Here is a 27,696-nt window from a genome sequence, read left to right on the forward strand (position 1 = left end):
CTGAGGTCTTAAAGAGTTTAAAAGAACGAAAGAAAAGGAAAATCAGTCGCACTTACTGCCTTTTTTATTTGAGCATCTTCCCATCTGACAGCATCACTGCAGCTATGCCTTCACATAATACATAAACAGTACAAAAATACACGACCCTAGTGGACGGTTGAATAATAAAAAGCTCCTCTTTATGTGGTTTCACTGCAGCCACGAGAGAAAACACACCAACAGTTGGATTTTCTCAGAATGATGAGAAAACAGCTGAGCCTGGTGATATTTTATATTTTTCTTCTGGCTGTCAAATATCATGAAAAAGACCAAAAACCAACAAAAACATGATTTTACAAACAATAACTGTTGGATATATGTTATTCCTCTGTAGCACACAAGCACCATTATGAATTATGAGGATTATTCCGCTGCTGAAAATAGTCCCCAACAACTGCACAATTTCCTCCTGTTTCTTAAAAACAGTGACCAGCTTTTTTAGGAAATTACTGAACCTTAAAACAACTTTAACTAGATATTGATGAGCCGTTTTTAAAGATTTACATCTTCAGTGGGTACCAAGACAAACACAGAGTTGATTTTGGTATTTTCCTTTAAATTAAGGGTCAAAAACTACCAATAGATAGCAGTATTTTCTAAGACTGCAAATCCAAAAACTTACAGAACGTGCAACTGAAACTTGGAACAACCCAAAAACACTTTGAAGGAGGATTGAATTACCTAAAAAATATTCCAGGTACAGAAAACCCTTCATACAGCAGCTGGAAAATATAAGTGGAGCAGAAAAAGGCAAATGTTTCAGTATCTGTTGAGTTAAATCATCAAGTTGTGAATCGACGCACAGTGACAACAGAATAAATCCTCCTCTCTGCAGGAGACAGCATGCACGCTTCAGACTCCTGTTCTGTGCATCAAATATCTCAAACAAATGTTTGTTTAAATACCATTTCCAGTTATTTTTCTACTTATTTCAGCAGAAACTGATTGAAATTGTGCAGGAGTCTCTCAACTCAAGGTGAAGTTCATGATATTTTTCATACAGTTGCTAATTTAATCGGTTGTATAAAGAGATATGTTCCTAGAAAGAAGCGCAAGCTGTGAAACTACGGCAGTAAAAACAGTTTTGGTCCAGTAATGAGTTTTATTTAAAGGTTCCTCTTAGAGCTGCAGCAATTAACTGACTGATCTGCAACTATAATGACAATCGATGAGTCAGTTTCTGAAGCAAAAGTGCCAAATATTTGTGAGAATTTGATGCTTTTGTTCATCAAACTGAGTAACTTTGGGGCTTTGGACAGTTGGTTGAATAAAAAGGAGCAATTTTAAGACATTTCTTTGAGTTGAGGGAAATTATAAGATCTTATATTTTATAGACAAAACAATGAATCAAGGAAATAATGGGCAGCCCAATCAATAATAAACACAATCCTTTGTTACAGATACAGACAGGTGAGAAATGTAAAGGAAAAACCTGATTAAATTAGTGTAACAATGTCATACAGGGCTCAATAAATGATTTGAATCATTGTTGGAGGGTTCAGTCTCCAGATTTTAAATCAAACTGAACACCTGTAAGAGATTTTTTGGACACCTAAGCGTTGAATGAGGGAATATTTCTTGGAAGAATGACGTTCATCTGTCCTGTAGAGTTCAGAGACTTTATGACAAGAAGATTCTGATCTGTGTATCTGTATTTCCTTCGTGTCTTTAACCCTTTAACTGTCTGTCAGTGTTGCAGTTGTTCAGTCAGAAGCATCACTAATGTATGAAACATGCGCACATTAGTCACATTACTGAGTTATTGCCTTGTTCTCTCCTCATTATCAAACAGTTTGCATGGACTTTTATTATCGTAAAGTGTCAATTTTAACCGTCATTTTGAAATTCACTGAGCAGAGAAAAACAATCCCTTGCAGTTTTTGTTGTTGTTTTCTGATCCGAAACAGATAAAGAGGAGACAAACGATGAGCCAGCGTCTCTGGCCTGAACATTTATTCTGCATGTTTTCTGAAGCTTGGAGGGCGCGGACAGTTTGTAAAACACAATCAGTTGCCGTTCTGGTTCATCTGCAGATACTCATTGTGCAGTTTCTCCTGCGTCTCGTACAGCTTGCGCAGCTTCTTGGCTTGTCCTTTGCTCAGCTCCTTCCCTTCAGCGTCATGAGTGGGGAAACCCTGTTGGAGAGACAAGTCTTAGTTTTATTCTGAAAGAAACTAAGATGAAGAAGAAGAAGAAGAGGACACTAGAGGAGTATCTTGTCATATTGTTTATGATAACACCGGTATCATTTTAAATATCCCAGAGCGTGTCCAGCATCTGGAGTTGGTTTAGTTTCAAGAGGGAAGCTGTTGATCAGACTGCTAGTCTCTACACGATATACCCCAAAATAATTAGTATCTTATAAGGTATAAATATATATTAAATAAAAATAGGAAGGCAGCACTTCTATTAATCTGTTCCAACATTCAAAACACCACCCAGTGCAGAAAACTGCAGTTAAACCACTTTAAAAAGACGGTCAAACATGAATATTACAAGCATTACGGTAAAATCGTGAAAGAACCGACTTCAAAATAAAAGTCACCCTTAGTGACAGGAAATGTCACCTGGATTCAATAAATCAGTCTGTTATGAATAAATAAATAAATAAATAAATAAATAAATAAATTAAATGAAAATTAAATCTACTGTCTGCAAACTGTGACTGTGAATGCATATAATTATTTGTGAATAATTACCTAAAATGTCAAATATGAGCCGTTTCTTTTAAATTCAGAAAAGTTAACTAGAACAATTGTATTGGTAGTATGACCACATGCATCAAGAGATTTAACCAAATAGTTGTAAATTTAGAGAAAATATTAAAATATTAAGATTTATATCACGGCATAGCCTAAAAATATAAATATTTATATTGTTCTGCTCGTCTCTACAACATTTACCACAAAATAATTGCAGCTAGTGAGTATATATATAAATAGAAACAATATAAATTATATATGAAGGCTGCACTTTCTTATATCTGTCCCATTGATTAAAAATGAATTAAAAATCAAAAATTGTGAAAGAACCAACTTCAAAATAAAAGTGACCCTCAGGTTAATATGACAGGCAATTTCACATTTATTCAATAAATCAGTAAAAAAAGAAAAATAAATTATGTCTGTGTGAATCATTTATAATAATTTGTGAATAATTACCTAAAATGTAAAATACGAGGCGTTTCCTCCAAATTCAGATTTGTTTACTAGAATAATTGTATTAGTATGACCATATGCATCAAGAGGTTTAATCAAATAGTTGTTATTTTAGAGAAAATATTGAGATATATATCACAGCATAGGCTAAAAATATAGATATATTATTTATAATCTACATAAATCTGTGTGATACAGGTGTGAATGTGTAAATCCTCCTGAATCAAACTATAAGATTATTTCACCTGGAAAAAGAAACATAATTATTTATTTTAATTTTTCAAAAAAAAGTGCAGGAGGGATTTACCGTTTCGTCGAATTTAGAATACTTGTCGGTTTCTGTGCGAAACATTTCACATGGAGGGACCTTCATCTTCGCCAGCTTCGCCATCTGAGACAATAAAAACACAAGTAAATAAATGAACAGCTTCACCTTCAGACAAACTAAACTTCTTTATGTTATATAATTATAATGAAACATCTGACGGACCTCTTGTTCTTGTTTCTTCCTCGCAGCTTCTTCCTTTTTCCGTTTCTTCTCTTCTTCCATCTGTGAAATAAAACATTAATAATGATTACAGATTGTTTGTTGTCGTTGACTGTCAGTTAGTGAATCTGTTGGACATTTTGTGTTTTTCTGGTTTTAACTGTTTGTTTGAGACGTTTTTTGACTCTCACCACTCAAATGTGAGGAAATGTTTCCAGTTTAACAGTAAACAAACTGAACTAAACAGGAAACTCCCTGTGATTTTATTATTTCTGACAGCAATATCAATTATTTCCTTTTTGCAATTATGTGAAATCAAACCTTCAGTCTTTTTTAATTACATTTTAATTTTCTTTACAGTTTACTCACTTTCTCCTTTTTTACAGTTCACTTATTTAATATCTTTTTCTTTTTTCTGTGCGCTTTTTTTGTCGTTTTATTTTTTTTATAAGTTGCATTTTCTTTTTTATTGATAATTTATTATGATCTATATCTTGCTTTTTTGTTATTGACGACTATCTTATTTTGCTGTTTTAACCTTTTTTTTAACTGATCAATGATTTTTTAAATAAAATATATATTGCATTTTCTTCTTTTTTTTTAATTAATGAGATTTATTATGTTTTATATATTTACCTTTTTAACTGATAAATAAGTTTATTATATATATTGCCTTTCTTCTTCCTTTAAATGATGGCATTTATTATTAAATATTATAATTTACCTTTTCATCGTTATTGTTTTACCAGTTCTTCTTATCCTCTTTGCTGCAAATTTCCCCACAGTAGGACTTATAAAGGATTACATTATTTTATGTTAAATAAATAATAATAATTCAGTCTTTTCATTTTATTTTAATTTTCTTTCTACTTTTTTTACAGTTCACTTATGTATTATCTCATGTTTTTTTCTGTGTACATTATTTTGCCGTTTGCCTTTTTATTATTCTTACTTATAGTATAAATTATATCTATCTATCTATCTATCTATCTATCTATCTATCTATCTATCTATCTATATATATATATATATATATATATATATATATATATATTATTGATGAGATTTATTATGCTTTATATCTATATTTCTTATTGTTGACTATTTTTTTTACTGATAAATTATTTTACTCCATAATATATATTGCATTTTCTCCATTTTTTTGATGACATTTATATGTTGATTATATCTTTTATTCTATTTTTTATTTTTTTATTTTTTTATTCTATTTTCTTTTTATTAATGAGATTTATTGTTTTACATGTTGCTTTTTGTTATTGTCAACTATTTAATTTGTTGTTGTTTAACTTTTTTAAGTGATAATTATTTTGTTATACATCATATATTATCTGAGTTTTCTTTTCTTCTCTGTCTTTTACTTATGGGATTTATTATATATTTTATCAAATTTTGATGAGATTTATTATGTTTTAAATGTTGCCTTTTGTTATTGACAATTTTATTTTGCTGTTTTTTTTTAACTAATAAATTATTTTATAATATATTATATATTGCTTTTGCTTCTTTTACTGATGCCATTTATAATTTGTTATATCTTGAGTTTTATTTTCTTCTTTATTTCTTACTGATGACATTCATGATATATTTTATTTTTCCCTTTGCTGCAAATTTCCCCACAGTAGGACTTATGAAGGATTTACTTTTTGTATGTCATCTTTGTAATGATTATGTGATTATTGTCGGTATTTCTTCTCCTTCCTCACCTGCTTCTTCTCCTCTCGCTCCTTCAGTAATGTCTCCTTGTCCACCAGTTTCACCACCGTGGGTAAACCTGGAACACAGACTCTGTTTCATCACCACTTTAACACCGTTAACCTGAACTTCTTTACAACAATTACTAAAAAAACAAAAATCATGGAAACGAAAAGCTAAAATCCATTTTGTTACCTTCGTGATCTTCCAGTCGGACTCCCAGCTCCGGCAACGTGTCGTCACGGACAACATCACAAAGTTTCAGCAGCTCCGTCACTAAATAAAAGAAAGAAAAAATGAATTAGAACCTGAAGGAAAAAAAAGTGTAAAGATATCTTGAGAAATGTTTCCAGCTTGGAGAAAAGGAGAACAGGGTCATTCAGACACTTCTAACCTTTTTGTTCTCGGGCGATTTTGCGGACGTTTTCTCTGAAGTCTGACAGCACCGAGAGGTACGGCATCACTGTGCTCTCCAGCTGACAAACACAGCACAGACAAGATTTACTGCATGTTTCTGTAAATACCTGCAGCTCGAAATGTAAATCTGTGCATTCACTATTTTGGTGTCCGGTGTTGGTGTCTGAACTTTTATATTAGTATTTATGTATTAGTATTTATGCAATGTATTTATGCAATGCTACTGAAGTTAATTTCAAATAATAAGTAAGTAAGTAAGTAAGTGAGTAATTGAGTGAGTAAGTAAGTAAGTAAATAAGTACATAAATTAATAAATGAGTAAGTGAGTGAGTAAGTAAGTAAGTAAATAAGTACATAAATTAATAAATAAGTAAGTAAGTGAGTAAATCAATCAATAAATAACTAAATAAACAAGCAACTAAGTAAATAAATAAGAAAGTAAGTAAGGAAAATAAATAAGTATATAAATAAGTAAGTAACTAAATAAATAAATACGTTTAAATATAATTATTTTTTATAAAAAAGAAATACTGCTTCAAAAGGACTACTTTAGTTCATTTCAGTGGAATTGTATCTTATAATTTGACATTTATTTATTTCAGACTTTTTTTGCAGGTTATCAGGGTCTTTGTAGCCAAAAAATTGTTAAGTTGAATGAATTAAGTTGAGTGTTAAATTATTTAATTTTCACAAGAGGGATTGATGAAGTATATATATAATATAATGCGTTTATATATAAAATATGTTTTTGACACAAGGTAAGGTGGGTTTAAGATAGATTTCTTACACATTAATAAGCAGTATATCATCATGAAAAAATAATTACATTTAAAAAAAAAAGAAAAAAGAAATAAAGTAAGTAACTAAGTAAATAGATAAGTAAAAAAGGAAGTAAATGAATAAGTAAATAGATAATTAAGTAAATAAGTAAGTAAACAAGTAAGTAAATAATTAAAAAAAATAAATAAGTGAGTTAGTGATTAAATATGTAAGTAAATAAGTAAGTAAATAAGTAAGTACGTAAGTAAATAAATATCAGGGTTTTGTAGCCAAATAATTGACTAATAATTGAAAGTTGAAGAAATTATTTAATTTTTAAGTAATAATATCTATAATATAATGTGTTTATATATAAAATATGTTTTTGACACGAGGTAAAGTGGGATTACGATAGATTTCTTACACAAACATTAATAAGCAGTATACAATCATGAAACAATAATTACATTGCCCCCCCCAAAAAAGAGAAGAAAATATAAAAAAAGTTTAGTTTTTTTTACTTACATCCACGTTCTGGTTTTGTCCTCCCACTGGGAACCCGATGGGCTCCGATCCTTCAATGGCTCCAAATATCTGAAGAACAAAAGCTTCATTTCAGTGGATTCAACAGCAGCAGCTTTGCTTTCCCTCCGACACAGAGACCTGAGAGCAACTGAATGACAGAGACAGCAGCTCACCTTCAGTGTGGCGGTGAGGTACGTGGCGACGCTCTCCACCAGCATGCGGTTCGGTCTCAGCTTGGCGCTCTTCCTGCCGGCGATGTAGCTGTTGCTCTGACCGACCAGCACTCTCATCTCCTCCATGGCGGTGCGAGTGTCCACGTTGTCACAAAGAGCCTCGTGGACGGCCGACTTCCTGTCGTAGAAACTGGACGACACAAAAAAACATTCAGCTGTTAGTTGTTTTTACTGGTTTGAATGCAGTCGTCAGGTTGGTCTTTTTTCAACCTCAGAACACAGGCCTTCAGGTTTGAAGGGCATATTTTCTTAAAATATTTTTTTTTTATTAAAAAAAAATCACAATTTATCACAGCTATAAACTGTAAAAACAGAAATATTCCGCATATTTTTATATTTCTGATGGTCTTTGAAGGAATTATGTGTAATTTACACTTCCATCAGGAAAAATAACCAAACTGAAGGGTAAAATAGTGAGATTTCACCCAAATCTCTTCATTTGTAATTTAATAAAATTAAAAAATAAACAGTTTTTGCTCCTCGGCAACACTGAAGACATGAACGACTCAACTGAGACCGACAAAAAGTCTGTTAAACTTGGACTGAACTGCAGGCTGCTTGCACAGAGCAGAGAGGAGAGGACAGGAGAGATTGATGGTAAAGTTTGTAAAAATTTAAATATTTTAATACGTATGGTTTGTGGAGCAAACGTTTTTTTCCCAGTATCAGTGACATTTGTAGCCACTTGGAAAAATGTTCCATGTTGAGAATGGAATCTGAATATAGGGATATGATAAACTAAGGAAATGATCAGAGATTTCTGCAGGTTCAAGCCCCCCTTCAGCCAGTGAATACCTGTGGGGTGGACATGGAGGTGGTGCCAAGTTCTAAGTATACCTGGATAATAAGTTGGACTGGTCCCTAAACACAGACCCTCTTTTTCTTCTTGAAGCTCAGATCTGTGGACATGTGTAGTGCGATGCTGCAGATGTTTTATCAGTCTGTGGTGGTAGTGTGTTGTTTTATGCTGCAGTCTGCTGGGGAGGCAGCATCACACACAGAGATGAAGGCGGTTGGACAGACTGGTCTAAAGAGCTGGTTCTGTGGTTGGAGCCAGGTTGGACACACTGGAGGAGGTGGTGGAGAGATGACCTGTCAACATGTTCCAGGCCATCCTGAAATACCCAGATCATCTGCTACACAAAACCTTTATGGACCAAAAAAACAGCAGTGGACGGCTCCTCTCTCTCTGTTGCAGGACGGAGAGATACAAAAGATCCTTCTCTCCTACAGCCATCAGGCTGTCTCATTCTAACAGAGATTCTACCCTAGGGGATAAATAAAGTCATTTTGATTTGATTTGATTCCATTTTTTCCAGTTTTTGTGAAATTAATTATTCAAGAAATTCAACTTGAACTTTTTGTTTTAATTAATGATTTGTGCCATTCTAACCGTGTTATTCTGCAAAAAAGAAATGTTTGAGTTCTCCCTACTTCTAGACATCATTGTACTGATTCTATAGAGGTGCAGGACCTCTTTAGATTTTTTATATGTTATATATGCAGTGAAAAACGAGGGCACAGTGAGTAAAATGAGACCAAACAAAGGAAAAACTCCTTTGGGTTCAGATGGTAAAGACCTTCACATGTCTCAGGCTCTTTTTCTTCCCGTTTTGGAAGCTTTCAAGAGGTTAAACCTTACAAACAGGTTTATCTGATATCCCTGAGAGTAACCCATCGCTGCTGCCTCTCACCTGTTGTTGAGCTCCACCTCTGCTGCCTCCCACTTCTCGTATCGCCCGGTGATGTCAGTAGGAGCGCGCATTATGTCTTTCACATTCAGGAAGAACTCCTGTCACATGAAAAAAGGACACAAAGCAGCAGATTGATAACAAAAAAACCACACATTCTCTGGTTTTATAACATTTGTAAACTAAAAGGCCCGTTAATAATATTGTCAACTTACGTTCATGAACTTCTCGTACTGGACGGCCGACTCCATGGTGTTGGAGGAGTAGTCCAGGGTGTCTTTCCAGGAATGCATTAGGAAGGCCAGACGGAGCTGACGAGCTGCAGGAGAACCAACAGACAAGGGTTCAATACTACAGAGGAATTACAGATTCCTTCTGCTACATTAAACAGAATGAGCTTCAGTTTAGACAGTAAAAAAAAAACATTTTCATTATAAAAACAAGTGTCTAGAGCATTAAAAACATGCAGCTGCAGCAGATAAATGAGTCACCTGTGTTCTTTGCTAAGGCGTCTTTAATGGTGATGAAGTTCTTCAGAGATTTGGACATCTTGCAGCCGGCGATCGTCAGGTGTCCAGTGTGCAGGAAGTATCGCACCCAGTGATCGTTCTCAAAGAAAGCCTGCGAGGAAAAACAACTATGTAGCATTCTCTTTGACAGCACACGGCTTCAAATACATCACAGTTAATCAAGTAAGTAAGTGTGTAAACAAATTAATAAATAAGTAAGTAAATAAGTAAGTGCGTAAATATGTAAGTAAGTATGTAAATAAGTAAGTAAGTAAGTACGTAAATAAGTAAGTAAGAAAGTACGTAAATAAGTGAGTAAGTAAATAAGTAAGTAAGTAAATAAGTACGTAAGTAAGTAAATAAGAAAGTAATTAAGTAAGTAAGTAAGTACGTACGTAAATAAGTAAGTAAGTAAATAAGTAAGTAAGTAAGTAAATAAATAGGTACGTAAATAGGTAAGTAAATAAGTAAGTAAAGAAGTGAGTAAGTGCGGAAATAAGTAAGTAAGTAAATACTTAAATAAGTAAGTAAATACGTAAGTAAGTAAGTAAGTAACTAAGTAAATAAATAAGTAAGTAAGTAAATAAGTAAGTAAGTAAGTACGTAAATAAGTAAGTAAGTAAATAAGTACGTAAGTAAATAAGTAAGTAAGTACGGAAATATGTAAGTAAGGAAATAAGTAAGTACATACGTAAATAAGTAAGTACGTAAATAATAAAGAAAGTAAATAAGTAAGTTAGTACGTAAGTAAATAAATAAATAAATAAGTAAGTAACTATGTAAGTGAGTAAGTAAATAAATAAGTATGCAAGTAAGTAAGTAAGTAATTAAGTAAATAAGTAAGTAAGTAAGTAAGTATGTAAATAAGTAAAATATAAAAGAACTAAGTTCATCTTTAAATATCTACAGTAGGAGCAATTTGTTTGTAGTTAGAATAAAGTTATTAATAATGAGTGATATTGTTTGTTTGATTAGCTTTTAGTATTTTATTTTTAATAGTTTGGCTTTGAGACACAGAGGGAGCCGTGACTTCTTTGTTCTTTGCTTGCTTGTTTTTGGATAAATGAAACTGAGAAATCTTAATTGGACAATAGACTTCTTCTGCCTGCGTACAGCTCATACTCACGGTGCATCAGTGGCCCTTTAATTCTATTTTTAAATTTGAGTTTGCTACTTTAATTGCAGTTTGTGTGACTCACTGCAGCCATGTTTCCAAGTTAAAGTTAAAGGTTCTTTAGAGACAAACAGGAGCAAATCTTTCCCTGCTGTTGTACCTCAGACTGAGCCAACTCGTTGTCGTGATGAGGGAACCGGAGATCGAAGCCTCCGCCGTGGATGTCCATGGACTCTCCCAGGATAGATCCAGCCATGGCCGAACACTCAATGTGCCAGCCTGGTCGTCCCTGTTTCAACAAGAAAATATTCAAAAAAACAAAAAAGTAAAAAAGTTACTCATTTTCTCATTTCTCACACGCTGTAGTGCCATTTTTTGGAGCATTTTAATATGCTATCCACCAATACAATCCTTACATCCCACATTTTAATAATATGTCTTGACCTATGTCCATAATTATGAAATAAATTGCTAAAAAGTGCAAAAAAACCATATCACACCCAGTGATCATTCTCAAAGAAAGCCTGCGAGGAAACACAACAATGTAACATTCTCTTTGACTGCACACGGCTGCAAATACATCACAGTTAATCAAGTAAGTAAGTAAGTAAGTAAGTAAGTAAGAAAGTAAGTAAGTAAGTAAATAAGTAAACAAGTAAATAGGTAAGTAAGAAAATAAGTAAGTAAGTAAGTAAGTAAGGAAGGAAGGAAGGAAGAAAATAAGTAAGTAAGTAAGGAAGGAAGGAAGGAAGAAAATAAGCAAGTAAGTAAGTAAGTAAATAAGTAAATAAGGAAGTAAGTAAGTAAGTAAATAAGTAAATAGGTAAGTACTTACTTACTTATAAATAAGTAAGCAAAAATAAGTGCATTTCACTGCTTTTCTAAACTGGAGGCGTGTGGGGAATGTGGAGAAGAACCTTGTTATATTAAATCCAAACTCTCACTTTCAGAATGAACGCTCACCTTCCCCCACGGAGAGTCCCACGAAGGCTCTCCAGGTTTGGAGGCTTTCCACAAGGCGAAGTCATTGGGAGACTTTTTCTCACTTAATCTGTCAGCAGAGATGCTCAGGTCGCCTGCAGGGACAAAAAAGATACAGAAAACAGTTACAAAGAGAAAATCACCTTCAGCTTTCAAGGTAAAGTGAAGGATTTGAATATTTCTGACTTTGGTGACTCCTAGTAGAATAAACAAATAAAAAAACATGGATTTAGTTTTTCTACAAACAGAAACTTTTTTATTTATTAAAGTATTATTTTATTGTTTTCATTGTTTTTTTATTTATTACTATATTTGTGTATACTTTTTAGTGTATTTTAATGACTGTACAGCACTTTGGTCAACTGAGGTTGTTTTTAAATGTGCTCTATGAATAAACTTTGACTTGACCTGCTATAATCACGTACAAAGTGAAACTGTTCTGGCAGCTGAAATGTGTAAAAACAATACCTTCTCCCTCCTGTTAAACTTGTGGTAATAAGTTGGAGTTAAGTTGGCGAAGAAGATGTAACAGAAGACTGGGTGACAATTTATACTTTGTGCACTAGAACAAAAACAAAATTGTCACCCTCAACACGTCAAAATTGCACACGTCAACATGAAGACCGAACAAAGGTGAAGCCCAATTACATCTTTTATTACAATAATTTACGTGAAATATGGAACCCGGACTTTTTTTACTTGGTCTATACCCAGAGGGGCAAAACATAAATTACCATGAACAAGTTTTTCTTAATTTGTGTTTGTTACAGGCAAAACAAGTGATTGCTTTAACATGGAAAAACATTGATAAACCAGCATATCACAGTAGTTTAAGGAATTATCTTTATGTTTGCCCCTGGAAAGAATTACATACACGCTTAAGAATAAACAAGAGGTGTTTCAAAGAGTAGGGGACGTTTTATACATTATATTAAGAACAATAATTTGGCTCATTTAATAAACGAACCTGGAGCAGAATAATTTTACCCTCTGCATAGCTATACTTCTTTTCATTTGCTCTATACTCGTGTACTATTTTCTGAATGGATCCTCAAGGACTATTGTTCTTAAATTAAGCTACCTTTGGCCGCCATGTTCGTGTGTGTTGGCTTGTTTTGTATTTTTCTTGTGACCTATGTGTCAATTTTGTAAATCAAAACTCAATAAAAATATTGTTGAAAAAAAAAAGAAATATGGGACTGATGACGTTTGTGTGAGTTTCAAGTTTTAATTCAACAAAATAAAGATAAAGAAGATGTATAAAGTTCAGATAAATATTAGTAAAAAATAATAATATTAATAATAATAATCTTGTGTGAAGTACTGTGAAATGATTTGATCTTTAAGTTTGTCCTAAAGTAAAGTATTTGTTTTATTCACCCCTCTGTAAGCTGTTTGGCTACAGAGAAAACAGTTGATACATGCAGAAAAAGCAAGAGTATTATTATTGTTATTATTATTATTATTATTATTATTGTGTGAGAGGTTAGCTGAGAGTTTGTCCTCACCTCTCTGGCCCTCAGGACATCCTGCAGTATCTGACCTGCTATAATCACGTACCAGGTGAAACTGTTCTGGCAGCTGAAATGTGTAAAACGTACCTTCTCCCTCCTGTAGAGCTTTCTGATCTCCGACTGCCTCCGGCACCAGTTTGGCGTACGAGTGCTGTGGACTGGCATCAAACTTGGAGGTGTCGAAGTAAACAGAACCGTTGGATTCATAGCTGCAGAAAGACATATCAGTAAATCTGTACTGTGGATAACTGACAGTGTGGGTGTGATGTGAACTGTTCCTCACCCATAACCATTTGAGACAACCTTCTTCACAAAGTCCACAATCTCAGGCACGTACTCGCTGACTCGAGTCAGAACGTCTGGAGGAAGAACCTGGAGGTCACAAACAGGATTTATTAAGATTTCCCTTCAGAGGAACAGAATTTTAACTGTCACTTTTTTGGAAATTCTTAAGGGTTTTTTGGATATAAAACTGTAAGCACAAATATTTAAGGTGTGAATATCAGACTACTCAAGTTATTTATTTTGTTGCTGTGTGGTATCTTCTCTTTTATCCTTTTTTTTTTAACTGTAAATTGTGTTTTTATCTTATTATCCTTAATTTACTTATTTAATTTTACTAATTATACTTGTTTTTTAATTAATATTTTATTGCTATGTCTTTTATTTATTTATATAACAACTATAAAACAATAATAATAAAACAATATGACTTAACATTGATAGTATTATTAATTACTAATACTATTAATAATTAATAGTAATATAATTGTTAATAATAATATAATTAATAATTATAATATAAAAAACATTATTACTATTACCAACAACAAAAATATAATTATTGTTAATAATAACAAAAACATTTTTTAAAATTATTATTTAATTATTATCAACAATACTTTTATTATTGTTGTTATTATTATTATTATTATTATTATCATTATTATTATATCCCCCCCATGACCCTAGTTAGGATAAACTGTTACGGATTATTATAATTATTTTTATTGTTGTTTATTTTGATTTTTGTGCCTGACCAGGACCTTATAGACACTGTGCTTGGTGTAACTCACGTTGAGAGCCTCCATGTCTTTGTGGTACTCTCCCTCCCAGTAGTTGGGGAGAATGGAGAAGATGGAATTCTCTGTGACTTTACTCCCAAACTGATGATCCAACCACTCAGCCAGCAGGTCCTTCGAGCTCTCCAGCAGCACCTGGGAGGAACATTAAACCCAATAATAAGTAGGATATTCCAGCACAAATGGCACTAAATTAAAGAAGCAGTCCTGCTGCTCTAACACTGTTCACTCTAGCTACTTAGCACTTCTGTTAATTCCAAATAAACTGGAGATGAATCAAATACTTTCTCTTCTCAGTAAAATGCTTACTTACTGCAAAGAGCTCCTTGGTGTTGTACACAGCATGAATTAAATAGAGTAAGTTTAATATTCTGTCAACAATATTCAAGAGAAATTCATTCACTTAATAAACAACTTTTTCTTTATATATTTTAAGACACGTACAAGCAACCGTCTCCTAAAGGAACAGTTCAGTTGTTTTGTTGTTGTTGTTGTTGTTAGGGTTGTCAAAAGTATCGATACTCAAAAAAGTATCGACACTAAAACACTGTATCCAGATACAATACTCATTTTCAAAAGTATCGATACCTAGCCAAGGAATGAACACTTAAGTTAAGTTATTGTTATTTTTTTAATCAAGCTTTCCTAATATTGTGCACAGCATACAACCTCGAAATATTGTTCTAATTGTTATTGTTTATTGTATTTATTTATTTTTTGCACTACCTCAGACCTGAAGCTTGTTATCGTAGTTGCAGTTTCTTTTTTCACAACTGTTTTTTATTATAAATATTTAACCTGTGGTTCTGTTCATTTTTACATGTTGCATTTTTCTTGTTAATAAAAATATTTCTGTTCAATTTTGGGGTCTTTGTTTTTATCCTTGTGGTATCGAAAATGGTATCGAGTATCGAGTTGAAAATTTTAGTATCGTGACAACCCTAGTTGTTGTACAGATTAAACTAGTAAGATGCAGTTTCCAGAGATTGTGCTGAGCTAAATTAGCCAGCTGGTGATAGTTTCATATTGAGTGTACAAAACTGAGATTGATATCAATCATTCAATTTATATTTCTGAAAATGTCACTATTCCTTTAACCCAAGTTTTAAAAAAAAGAGCCACAAACAGATTTTCATGTATTATTCTGTCACTGTCCATGTGTGGATTGACAGTAAAGTGACTGTAGTGAGCGTGTTGTGAGCTCCGGCTCACCTCTGCCAGAGGCTGAACCACGTCTGCTGCTGCTTTGCCCTCCATCGCTGCCTGCAGGGGCTGCAGAGCGGCGGTGACGGCAGCGTCCAGCCGCTCCAACATCTGCTTCTTATCAGGGTCTGTCGTCGCTGCCAGGTGGGCCTGGAAGGGCTGGAAAAACACACACACACACACACACAAGTATTCATCAGTGTTATGATTTTAAGTTAAGATAAGATCAGACTTTATTTATACCGCAGTGGGGGAATTTAGTCGTCACAGCAGCTCAAGATGCAGACACATAGATACAGAAAACAGAATAAAGAATTAGGTCCGGGACTTTAACGCGTTAATTAAGATTCATTAATTACACAAAAATGAACGTGTTGAAAAAATGTACGCACTTATTTTTGCACCGCGGAACGTTTCTCACTGGATGAGTTTCAGGCGGACCGATTATACTGGAGCACCAACTAGCGTTTAGTGTTACTAAAAACCAACGGTGTTTTACTTAAAAAACAAAGTATTCTAGTTTACAGAAGGTCTACCTACCTATAGGCTACCTGAATTTATGAAATGTACTATATTTCTAAATATGCTATTGCTACACTTAATGGCAAAAATTGCACTGCTCTGTTGGACTTGAACAAAAATAAACAATATTTTTGCTTAAGCTTATGTATTCAGTCATTATTCAATGGTATACTAAAAAAATTACTTCTCACTGTTCTCAGGTCAAATATTTATATGCGATTAAAATGTGATTAATTAATTACAAAGCCTCTAATTAATTAGATAACATTTTTTAATCGAGTCCTGGCCCTATAAAGATTATAAGACATATGGGTCAATAACGTGATCTAGCACAGTGTCAGTTGGTGTAACCAGTAATTTTTTCCCCATAAAAATCTGATTATATACAGGGAAATAAATGTAAAACTAAAATGAGAAAAATACAATCCACGTTTACATTACAACAAATTTTTACATAATTTGTCAAAACTTTTGAAAAAAATGGTTGTATTTAGAATATGTTCTGCTCAATATTGACGAAATGTGTAAATGTAGAAATACTAAAAAAAATGTATTTTATGTTTTTTAAAATGAAGTAATTATATGAATAAGTCCACTTAAATAAAATGTAGGTGGATGAAGTATTTATTATTTATCATTTTTTGTGGTTACACTATTTGACGGCTACATGAAGACAAAACAAAGGTGAAGCTCGATTACATTTTTTTATTACGATAATTTATAAGTTAAACAATAAATATTGGACTGATGCAGTTTTTGTCATTTTCAAGTTTAAGTGCAACAAACCATGGATATAGTTGAGATAAATAATAGTTATAAATAATAATATTATTACTAGTAATCTTGTGTGAAAGGATTTGATCCATAAGTTTGTCCTGAAGCAAAGATTTGTTTTATTCACTCCTCTGTAAGCTGTTTGGCTGCACAGAAAAGAGGCGATCCATGCAGCAGAAGCATGAGTATTATTATTATTATTATTATTATTATTATTGTTTTAAAGGTTAGCTGAGGGTTTGTCCTCACCCCTCTGGCGCTCAGGACGTCCTGCAGGATCTGAGCGGCTGCTGGCTGCTTCTCCTTGTACTGCTCCAGGAGGTGGTTCTGCCGAGCCCTTTTAATGATCTGAGGGACAGAAAACACCAACACCATAACTACACACACTAAACAATTACTTTTTAATATAAATGTTGAAATCATTGAGATGTTTCTCTGCTGATGTTTGTGCATAGACAAACAACTCAAAACCACAACATCTCAGATGTCTTGTTTTATTCAGATCCGTCTGAATAGATAAATGCTTTTCGGATCAAGATATGAGGATAAAATTGAGGATATGATACTTTTGTTTTAGTTCTGCTGCCCTCATATTTCCGCCTTTTGTTTGGCTCTACTTTTCTTGTAAATTTGTGTTTTTCCCCCTTAATCTAATAATTTAATAAATTCTGTATAATCAGTACAAAATATGTTATTAATATTTGTGATTTTTTTCTTGTAAATTTGTGATTTTTTTCTCATACATTTAAAAATGTAATAAATATGGTATAATCAGCCCAAAATATTTAATCATTATTTGTTATTTTTTTGTTGTAAATGTCTTTTTTCCCCCAAATTTGTGATTTTTCCCTAAATTTCATAATTTAATAAATACTGTATAATCAACACAAAATATATTATTATTTGTGATTTTTATCTTGTAAATTTGTCATTTTTTTCTCAACCATTTAAAAATGTAATAAATACTGTATAATCAGCCAAAAAATATTTAATCATTATTTGTTATTTTTTTCTTGAAAATTTGTCTTTCCCCCCCAAATTTGTGATTTTTTCCCTAAAAAAAAATTTATATTTAATTATTATTTGTGATGTTTTTTTCTTGTAACTTTGTAACTTTTCTCGTAAATTTAATAATTTAATAAATACTGTATAATCAGTATAAAAACTTTTTATAAACAATTTTTATTTCATGTCAGAACAGAAGAAAGTCTTTATATCAGAAACTAACAGGTAAGGAAACAAATGATAACGAGAGAAAACTGTAAATTAAGGCCTTTCAAGTTTATTTGATTAAAAAACATTTCTAATAAATGAAACTCACTTTGTCGTCGATGTCTGTGATGTTCATGCAGTAGAGGACGTCGTACTTGAAGTAGTCCTTAAGTATCCTTCGCAGAATATCAAAAGATATGTAGGATCTGTTCAGAGAGAGGTTAGGAAATTAAATCTGTGACACCAGAACAAACATTCAGACCAAAGAGTTTAGGGTGAACCTGACGTGTTGACTTGTTTACCTGGCGTGTCCCATGTGTGAGGCATCGTAGACTGTCGGTCCGCAGCAGTACCACGTCACTGTATTCCCTTTCTGAGGAACAAACGGCTCCTGAAACATGAAGACCATGACGATGATGAGAATAAATCAAGCAACAAAACCCTAATAATGATTCTATCTGATCTCTGCGGAGTCTCATTTCCGCCGTAAGGCCTCGATCAGACAACAAAACAAAAGAAAACAACAACGACTACGGCTGCCCTATCAGCCCCAAGTCAGTATAATGAGAAGCTTAATAAGAACTTACTGTGTCACAATAATGAGAATAAGGAGCTGTATCTTTTTAGAAAGTTTCTTTTCATGTTGAGTGTCTAACGACTGCAGTGTCTTTATCTGTGCTTTATGTAACCAAATGTCCTTCTTTTGTGAGAGAAAGAGCCGACACTTTTTTTTAGTTTTTCCCTTGTAAATTTGTGAATCTTTTCCCTGTTCATTTGTGGGTTTTATTAAAAAATATAAATTTGTGAGTTTTTTGCTTGTAAAGTTTTTTTCCCATGAATTTGGAACTTTTTTTTCCTCATAAAGTGATTTTTTTCCACATGATTTTTTAACTTTTTCTCTCATGAATTTGTAACTTTTTTCTCACGATTTTGTAACTTTTTTCTCATAAATTTGTAACTTTTTTTCTCATAAATTTGTATTTTTTTGTAGTAAATTTGTAATTTTTTGTAGTAAATCAGTGAGTTTATTTTCTTGCTACTTTCCTCTCGTAAATTTGTGATTATTTTTCTCATAAATTTGTGATTTTTCTCCCTCATTAATCTGAAAATTTCTTGTAAATTTGTGTTTTCCCGCCAAATTTGTGATTTTTTTTTTTCTCTCATAAATTTGTGTTTTTTCTCTCTCTCATTAATTTGAAACGTTTTTGTAAATTTGTGTTTTTTCCCCCAAAGTTGTGCAAAGTTCAGTTCTTTTGTCCAGAGTTCGTTTGAGCGTTCACAGCAGCAGAAACCAAACGGATGATCAGACAAAACTGGCCATGATTTTGAGATACTTTTTACTTTATACTAGAAAAGTAACAACGAAGCTTCGTTAAACATTTGCTTTATTTTTTACCCCACTAGATGGCGCTCTTGGCTTACAAAAGGCTCTAGAAATGAGAGAAAATAAAGCAAATGTTTCATGAAGCTTCGTTGTCACTTCACTACTTTATACTTGTCTCACCATAATCACTTACAGGACCTTTTTTTGTTTCATCAGTAAGTTTTTAAGTTTCATCTTATTTTTGCATTTTCCTGGCAGAATGAGCTAACAAAGTTTTCTGTATGCATGTAAAACTGTAATACAGCGTTAAGTTTCACTCAGATCAGATTGTTTTGATGATTTGCAGCCTGTGACGGTTTAACAGTCTTAAGATTGTCCTTTTTTAAATTCAGGGGGTGCCAGTTCTGACCCTCGACAAGTGAAATGTAAGTTTGTCGCGTGTCAAACCAAGAAACCAAACAATCATCTTTCAGTTTGTTACTTTGGCTCACAGTGATTGGATTTGATGAAGAAGGTGTGTCTGTCCTTCAGTTATTTCTCACTAATAAGAATAAAGTCGACTTATCAAGCTTGCCTAATATTGTGCACAGCATACAAAATATTGTTGTAATTGTAATTGTTTATTGTATTTATTTATTTTTTGCACTACCTCAGACCTGAAGCTTGTTATCATTAGTTGCAGTTTCTTTTTGCACAACTGTTTTTTATTATAAATATTTAACCTGTGGTTCTGTTAATTTTTACATGTTGCATTTTTCTTGTTGTTAAAAATACTTCTGTTAAATTTTGGGGTCTTCGTTTTCATCCTGGTGGTATCGAAAATGGTATCGAGTATCGAATATTTTCCTGAGTATCTGTATTGAGTTGATACGTTTCCTGTAGAAGCCGCCAGTCAGTCTTCTGCTCTTTATGACCTGATGATCAGTCTGATCTCTAACAGAAGAGTAAACTGATAACCTTCACACAAGCATTCTTATTTAGGATTAAAGGTGCTTCTTTGAGCTGCACCTCTGTTAAACTATTAATCTATTCACCTTGGTTCTGGTCAGACTGTTGTAGAGTCGGAGCTGTGGAACTTCTGTTCCTGCTGGTGGAGACCAGGCCGGCTGGACCCGCTTCCCTTTCACTGACGTCAAGAAAGAAAACAATCATTAGGAATGTTGAACATTTTTAGTTTATCTTCATGCTTCACATAAAAATGTAAAGCCACTGTGTGCAGGACTGTAACTGTGATTTTAAATTTGTGCTGTTTTTTTCTCGTAAATTTGTGATTTTTTTTCTTGTAAATTTGTCTTTTTCCCTGCAAATTTGTTTTTTTCTCCTAATTTGTGATTTTTTTCTCTCATTAATTTGTTACTATTTTCTCGTAAATATTTGATTTTTTTCTCTCATTAATGTGTTACTATTTTCTCGTAAATTTGTGATTTTTTTCTCGTGAATTTGTGATTTTTTTCTCTCTCATTAATTTGTGATTTTTTTCTCTCATTAACTCTTAACCTTTTTCTCGTAAATTTGTGATTTTTTTCTCATAATTTGTAACTTTGATCTTGTTAATCTGTGAAGTTTTTTTCTCGTAAATGTTCGGACTTTTTACACTTGCATTCGTAACTAAAAACTAACCCACCAGAATTCACCCAGACGTTATTATTCTCCTTAAACTGAATTCTTAAGAAAATAAATATAAATATAAAATATAAAATAAATCAATTTAAGCTCACCTTGTTTATTAAAGATGCATTACTGTTATTACTTATTTATACCTGCATCTCAAGCTGTCTGAATGAAAAACATTCTGCAGAAGTGAAGCATTAAAGATGTTCTCTACTCTTGTAATTAATTGTTTAAATTGGATTAAATTTGTTTTTCATCACAAAGCTGTTGATTAAAACGTGTCAGATGGTCACTGAAGAGGAGAAAAATCTTCAGCTCTAATCATTAAAATTTGAGATAATGATAACTGTAAACCATTCGCTACAAGCAACAACACTCGGCTCAAACTGTGAAAAAATGATCTGATCTCAGACAAAAGAATCTGCTCATTAGTTTTGTTCTGCAGTCAGATGCAACACATCATCTTATTGTGAAAGGAATGCAGATCAACACGTTCAGTTACTGAAAACTCAGTTTGCAATCCAAGCAGCACATACCAGCCCCAAACACCCAGCAGGCACATATTAACATAGAAAAACTTTGAGGGCTGTGCTGAATGTCAGTTTGAACAAAGATAATTATTGTTGAAGAAAACACTGGACAACACTGTAAATCTGTGAATCACAGCCTTGTGCAGGATTCCCCTGTGAGTTTGTTGTTGAATCAGCGTATCGGCCCACAATATGATTTTATCCCGATAGTATATTATTGTGATTTTAAGCATTTTGCGATATGGTGAGTATTGCGATACAATATATTGCGATTTAACCGTTTAACTGCATTTTTTGTCACTAAATTAAATTCAATCAATAATTGTTTTGTCCAATAAGAGATACATTCTCAGTGTATTCATCTCACTTCAGTCATTTTATTTCTCCACAATGAGAGTCAAACCCACAGACTGACCAACAAAGTATTCAGTCAAACTGAACTCAACTGATCAAACATGTATGGACGACAAAGTTTATCAAACTTTCACAAACAACAAGCTTCACTGCTAAAAATGTTTCTGCTTTCCCGTGTAAGTTTGTGAATCTTTTTTGTTTTGTTTTTGTGTTTTGTTTTTAAAATATAAATTTGTGAGTTTTTTTGCTTGTAAATTTGTACGTTTTTTTCACATGAATTTGGAACTTTTTTCTCATAAAGTGATTTTTTTCCACCCAAATTTGTGATTTTTTTCTCATAAACTTGTGATTTTTTCCCACATGAATTTTTTACTTTTTTCTCACAAATGTGTAACTTGTTTCTCATAAATTTGTGTTTTTTTCCTCTTAATTTGTGATTTTTTTCTCTCATAAATTTGTAATTTTTTGTAGTAAATCAGTGAGATTTTTTTTCTTGTTACTTTTCTCTTGTAAATGTGTGATTTTTTTTCTCATAAATTTGTGATTTTTTCTCCTGCTCATTAATCTGAAAATTTCTTGTAAATTTGTGTTTTTCTCGTAATTTGTGATTTTTTTTTTCTCACAAATTTGTGATTTTTCTCTCTCTCATTAATTTGAAACTTTCTTGAAAATTTGTGTTTCCCCTCAGTTCTTTGGTCCAGAGTTCATTTGAGTGTTCACAGCAGCAGAAACCAAACGGATGATCAGACAAAACTGGCCGTGATTTTGAGATACTTTTTACTTTATACTAGTGAAGTAACAACAAAGCTTCCTGAACCATTTGCAACCAGCTTCACTGCTAAAAATGTTTCTGAATCAAACATAAAAAAAAAACAAGCCTTATTTCGACAACTTCCTGACATGATATCCTGACGCACATTGGGCCTGATTTTGAATATGCCACACCTTTACCCGATTGGGCCAAAGAGGACTGAGTGGAGGCTGATTGGAGCTGACTGGATGCTGACTGCTGATGACTTTGGTGTTCAGTTTTTTTTCCAGATATTTAAAAGTATCATCAGAAATCCTTGTAGAGGTCCTCACATCTTCTAGTTTCAAGCGATACCAGTATCTCCAGTATATTCTTAAAAGTGAGCCCACTACGACCTCCGCAAGAAAACAAAAATGGCGAAAATACTGACAGCCGTCAGAACGCTAAATATCGATACTTGGCGGCCATGAATTGATATAATATTGCCACGCAAATGTTGCGATACTATGCTGTAATGATTTTTTCTCCACCTCTCTTGGCTGTGAGAACTTTCCTGCCTTCATGCTAGAAACTTTTGTATTGCCATATTGTGTTTAACCCTTAATAGGGCACATATTGAAATACTTGCAAATTCCAGATTTCAACCCTAGAGAATATTGGAGGATATTACATACAGCCAGAATGTGTAAAAAAAGTTTACGAGGTTAAAGTGGCAAATCTACGAGAAAAAAATGCGCAGATTTATTAGATTTAAAGTGGTGAATCTGGGAGATAAAGTTGTTTTTTCCCCACTTTTTTCTCTTAAATCTGTGACTTTTTTCGCACAGATTTGCCACTTTAAATCTCTTAAATCTGCAACTTTTTTTCATGTAGATTTGCCACTTTAATCTAGTAAATTTGCAAAGTCATTGAAGAATAACTGTTTGTACGACTGTTTCTTGCAGATTTTTTTCGTACATTTTTCATTTTTACAATGGGGGTTTAAGGTCAATAAAGTTAATATTATTATATTATTATCATACTGATTGGTCAGATGTCATGGTGTCACTGTCTGTGACGTAGCCTGATCTTTGCTGATTAGCTGGAAGAAATCCATGTGGTTCTACCACCAAACAGAGAGACATGGGGACCCCATTTTGATATCCACTGAAGTTACCAAATATAGTTCTTCGCCCGATAAAGGGTTACTATGTTTATATATACATTTTCCAATGAAAACTTCAATATAATCGTATTAAATAAATTAGTCTCTTAAAAAATCAACTTTCTGTATTTAAAAGAACTCGTCAGTTTCCTGTGTGCAGCAACCAGGAGAGCAACTGAGGAAATATTTTTTTGAAATGCTGACAAATATGGATTAAAGCAGAATATTTCATTAGATAAAAACATGATATTGAATATGATTAAATATATCCTTTCTCAATAAATGTTGACTTTTGGACTTTACAGCACTCTGAATTTATTTGAAATGCTTAAATCCCACAAGTGGGAAACAATTCTACACTGGAATATAATTCTACAGATATTAAAATACTAATAAAACTAATTTTGTGTTTGTATAGTGCACTCAAACAGAACAGGAAGAAAGTTTAACACTTATTAAAAATGTTTAATTGCAAGGAAAATTAAAAATTAATGTAAAAAAATGTGTTTGTGAATCCAGAAATTTGCTTTCAAGTCCAAGTTTTAACTGCAAGCAAACCATTTTTATTTTTAACAATTTTTTAAATGCATTGTTGAGAATTTCTTGTCTCAAATCTATTTTTAATTTCAGTGGGAAAAGTTCTGTTTGATTGCACAATAAAGACACAAAAATTACCCCCATATAATATCAGTGAAGGCTAATATTTATCTGCAACTCTGCAGAAATATCAGGTTTAAACAGAATGAATAAAACATGCAAAAATCAAACAAAAAGTGCAGCATTCAAATGTCGATTTCAAATGAGAATGTCAACATTATGAATGAAGCTTTGCAGCTGTGAGTGATCCGGTGCAGCCCTGATATATTCACATATCTTTGAACACATGCACAGTGAGCCAGAGATAAATTCTACCTAATTTCCTGTAAATGTCTCACTTCTGTGTCTGCAGCCGTTAAAGCAGCAGGTACTTGTTGGCTGGGTGTTTGTGGGCAAAACTAACACGAGCGCAGTTTGTTCCAGCTGCTGGCGTTTTGTTTGAACAGTGATAAAGTCACCCTCCTCTGCACACTCAGCTGCAGGCACCACATACAGGATCATATGCAATTCATGCATGTCAGAGTTTGCAGAGGAGCAGGTCGGATAATTTTTCCTGCCTCGGGGACCTCAGAAAGCCAGAACATCCAGGCCGCTTCATGAGGGACAGTGAGTACGTCTAAGCCTGTTCATGCCTTCAGCCGTCTACTCACTGGTGCTCTCAGAGTCGAGGTCCTGCTGCAGGGCTGCTATGTGTCTGTACCAGCGCAGAGCGTGGACATGCTGCAGATCTGGGGGCCTGTGGAGGAGCTTAAAGGCTTTCTGGTCGGCCTGGGAGGGGCTGAACCCGGCCAGGTAGCTGCGTGAGGTGAGGTAGTCATTCAGGGCCGCTGCCAGCGCAGCCTCCTCATTTATCTGTAGCAAGAAGCCAAACTCAAAGGCTGCAGAAACAAGAGGAGCAAATATATTCGCAAAGGATTACCGACGAGGCCGCAACAGCCGGAGAAAACACCAACAACATCACCACGAGTTCACCAGGCTCACAGCTGAGACCAAATTATGTAACAAAAAAGTTAAAACTAAGCTGAAATCCTGCAGGTTAGATGAAACCAACTCCCAACAAAACAGACAGGCTCATATTTTGCCTTTAGTGCAATCCTTCAGATTTTTCTTCTCTCATCATGCTTTAACATTAGAGATTAAAAGATTTTCTGATGTTTTTTTATGAGTAAAAGGAGAAGTTGTGCTTTTTATTGCAGTAGATGCTGGATGTTGCAGCAGCAACAATGCAGGCAGTCAACACGTTTTAGAGATGTGTGTTAGTGACTGATCTGTCAGAGTTAAGTGTCTCTGGCCATGGTGCTGGATGCACAGCACATAGAAGCAGACATAAAACAGAGTGACGCTGCAGGGGAACTCGACTCTCAACACATAAACAAATGAAATCAACATATTGATGAGAAGAAAACTAATATAAAAAAGATCCAAAATACCACACAATCTTGATCAGTAAATCAGTTCTGCAGCTGTTCCCTTATATGACAACTTTCTTCCATGAACAGGGAGAAAAACAAAGTCTTTCCTGTCTGTGCAAAAACACAATTCCAAGAAATGACCGATGACTGAGAGTGAAACTGAAATGGACTTGTGTGAAACCCCTAAGAGTTATTTGAAACGTATTTTCTCCATGCATGCATGAACAATGAAATACTAAGAGTGAAAATGAAACAAACACAAAGCGAATCAGCAGACGGAGGTTAACCACAAAGTGAAAGCTGGAAGAAGAGAAGGATGGAAAAAATGAGATGACAGCACAACTTTGGATGATCGTGAATGTAAATTTGCTTCAAAACATTCAAAATAAATGTGGCTGTTAAGCAGCTTTTAAAGCAAACTCCTCAAAAATGGGGAAAAAGCAACAAAGGTCCCAGGCCAGATTCAGACCAGGGACAGAGAGGTAACGTGGTCTGGGAGGCCTCAGGGGCAACAGGTTGTCGTTGTTGTTTTAGGTTGTTTTCATTGTTATTATTCCTATAGTTATTATATAATACAATTGATTCCAGCAGGGTTTCAGGACCTTTGGTACTTCAACCTTAAATAAAATGTATATGATCATGAGCGAATCAAAGTGAAAGTGTCAAACAGAAACTTGATGGATCAAACTGGATGATGCAACTGAGCACAGCAGATGATGCAACTCGGGCGGCACAATTAATCAATATTCTATCAAAGTCACAATATAGCTATTATACAGGAGGTGCAATGTCTTGCTAAAAAGCTAGCAAAATCTAGCAAAAAATCTGTCAAAAATAATTTAAATTATATATATTATTCCAAATCATGCAGTTCTAGTAGCAACTGAGCAAAGCTAAAAGTAAAAAAACACATTAAGCATTTGTTATTTCAAATAAAATCTAATTGTGTAAAAGTTCAAACTAAACTAAAATCCTGCAGATTACATGACACAAACACCCAAAACAGACAGGAACATATTTAGCCTTTGACTAATTTGTCTCCTGTCAGTATCGTGTTATTATTCAGAAAAGATTTTAAAATGTTTTATATGCTGTAGACAGATTGAATAAAAAGGGATTTTTTTTTTTTTATAACAGCATTGACAACAATGACAAGGACAATATTACTACTCTTATTACACTTGTTTTTATGATCATCATTATTATAACAGCAACAGGGCTTCAGGACTTTTGGTACTTAAACCTTAATAAAATAGCAGATCAAAGTACATGATGCAAGGGAGCAAAAAAGAAAGCAATATCTGCAGCTGAACATGAGGTAGAATATAATGTGGCCAGATGTGAGTCAACAAAAGCTCAGGCTGCGTATTGTAAACAGAATAAACGTATTCATTTATGTTTATTTTAGACTAGATTACAGTCGTGTAGTTATTTTATCAGCATGTTGTGCCCTGTCGCAGTTTATTCTCATAATCATATATGAGAAATATGACATGAAACAAGTTTCAAAGATTTTTACAGTTTTCTTTGACAGAACCCGCCAAACCAAACGCTGGTCAAAATTCCAAACCAAATAAAACACTTGACTTTTTTAGTTTTATGGATGAAATACTGTTCAGAAATTGTGTGCCGGATTAAAACGAGTCGCCTTTGAAATTCGGGAAAGCTGTAGAATGTTATTTGTTGACCTGTGTGTCTCTGCCGATTCATTCCGCTCCGTTAACTACGAGTTTAAATCGCCTGTTTTCTAAAGGGGGTTTGGTGTGTCGCTGTCACTGACTGCGGCTTTAGATAGCTTACAAGGCTAATGTTAGCTCATTAGCTGTGACAGCTCCTCAAAACGTATTAAATCGCTCCGTCATAGCTTATTGACGCATTTTAATTAAGGTTTAAATTAGGTGAAAAACAAAGATTATTTACTGTACCTGGCTCTCCTGAGGTCGACATAGCTACAGTGCTGGATGGTTGGATGCTGATGCAACAATAACGTGTCCGGAAGCAGAACCTAAATGTAAGCGGTAGGTAGGAACAGGAACCAAT

At 33.6% G+C, this 27,696-nt stretch overlaps 1 protein-coding gene across 2 annotated transcripts; it reads right to left on the minus strand.

Moving 5' to 3' along the window:
* Positions 1-42: 42 nt before the first annotated feature.
* On the minus strand, positions 43-27,646 carry cars1 (cysteinyl-tRNA synthetase 1). 2 transcript variants are annotated; one of them, XM_059351200.1, is made up of 22 exons: positions 27,582-27,646; positions 20,292-20,383; positions 18,236-18,324; positions 18,043-18,139; positions 16,971-17,069; positions 15,435-15,584; positions 14,217-14,357; positions 13,424-13,512; positions 13,228-13,349; positions 11,609-11,721; positions 10,806-10,934; positions 9,514-9,643; positions 9,238-9,341; positions 9,026-9,123; positions 7,272-7,461; positions 7,099-7,167; positions 5,792-5,873; positions 5,593-5,673; positions 5,409-5,476; positions 3,688-3,747; positions 3,505-3,588; positions 43-2,174 (listed from the first exon to the last, which is right to left on the minus strand). In XM_059351200.1, exons 1-22 carry the CDS (start codon positions 27,601-27,603, stop codon positions 2,046-2,048), a joined length of 2,238 nt encoding a protein of 745 aa, XP_059207183.1. In that variant the 5' UTR covers positions 27,604-27,646; the 3' UTR covers positions 43-2,045. The 2 variants fall into 2 exon arrangements, with proteins under 2 accessions (XP_059207183.1, XP_059207189.1); XM_059351206.1 differs by lacking the exon at positions 27,582-27,646 and adding an exon at positions 24,895-25,134.
* Positions 27,647-27,696: the final 50 nt, after the last annotated feature.

The sequence above is a fragment of the Centropristis striata genome, chromosome 2 (assembly GCF_030273125.1).
Source record: "Centropristis striata isolate RG_2023a ecotype Rhode Island chromosome 2, C.striata_1.0, whole genome shotgun sequence".
Taxonomy (NCBI): domain Eukaryota; kingdom Metazoa; phylum Chordata; class Actinopteri; order Perciformes; family Serranidae; genus Centropristis; species Centropristis striata.

Bases quoted from the DNA above. Each gene is read 5' to 3' on its own strand.
- cars1 (XM_059351200.1), bottom strand. From the start codon at position 27,603: ATGTCGACCTCAGGAGAGCCAG. The intron at 9,124-9,237 runs GTAAGTTGACAA...TTCATGTGACAG, and splicing joins AGTACGAGAAGTTCATGAAC to GAGTTCTTCCTGAATGTGAA. The intron at 5,674-5,791 runs GTTAGAAGTGTC...TCTTTTATTTAG, and splicing joins AATCGCCCGAGAACAAAAAG to TGACGGAGCTGCTGAAACTT.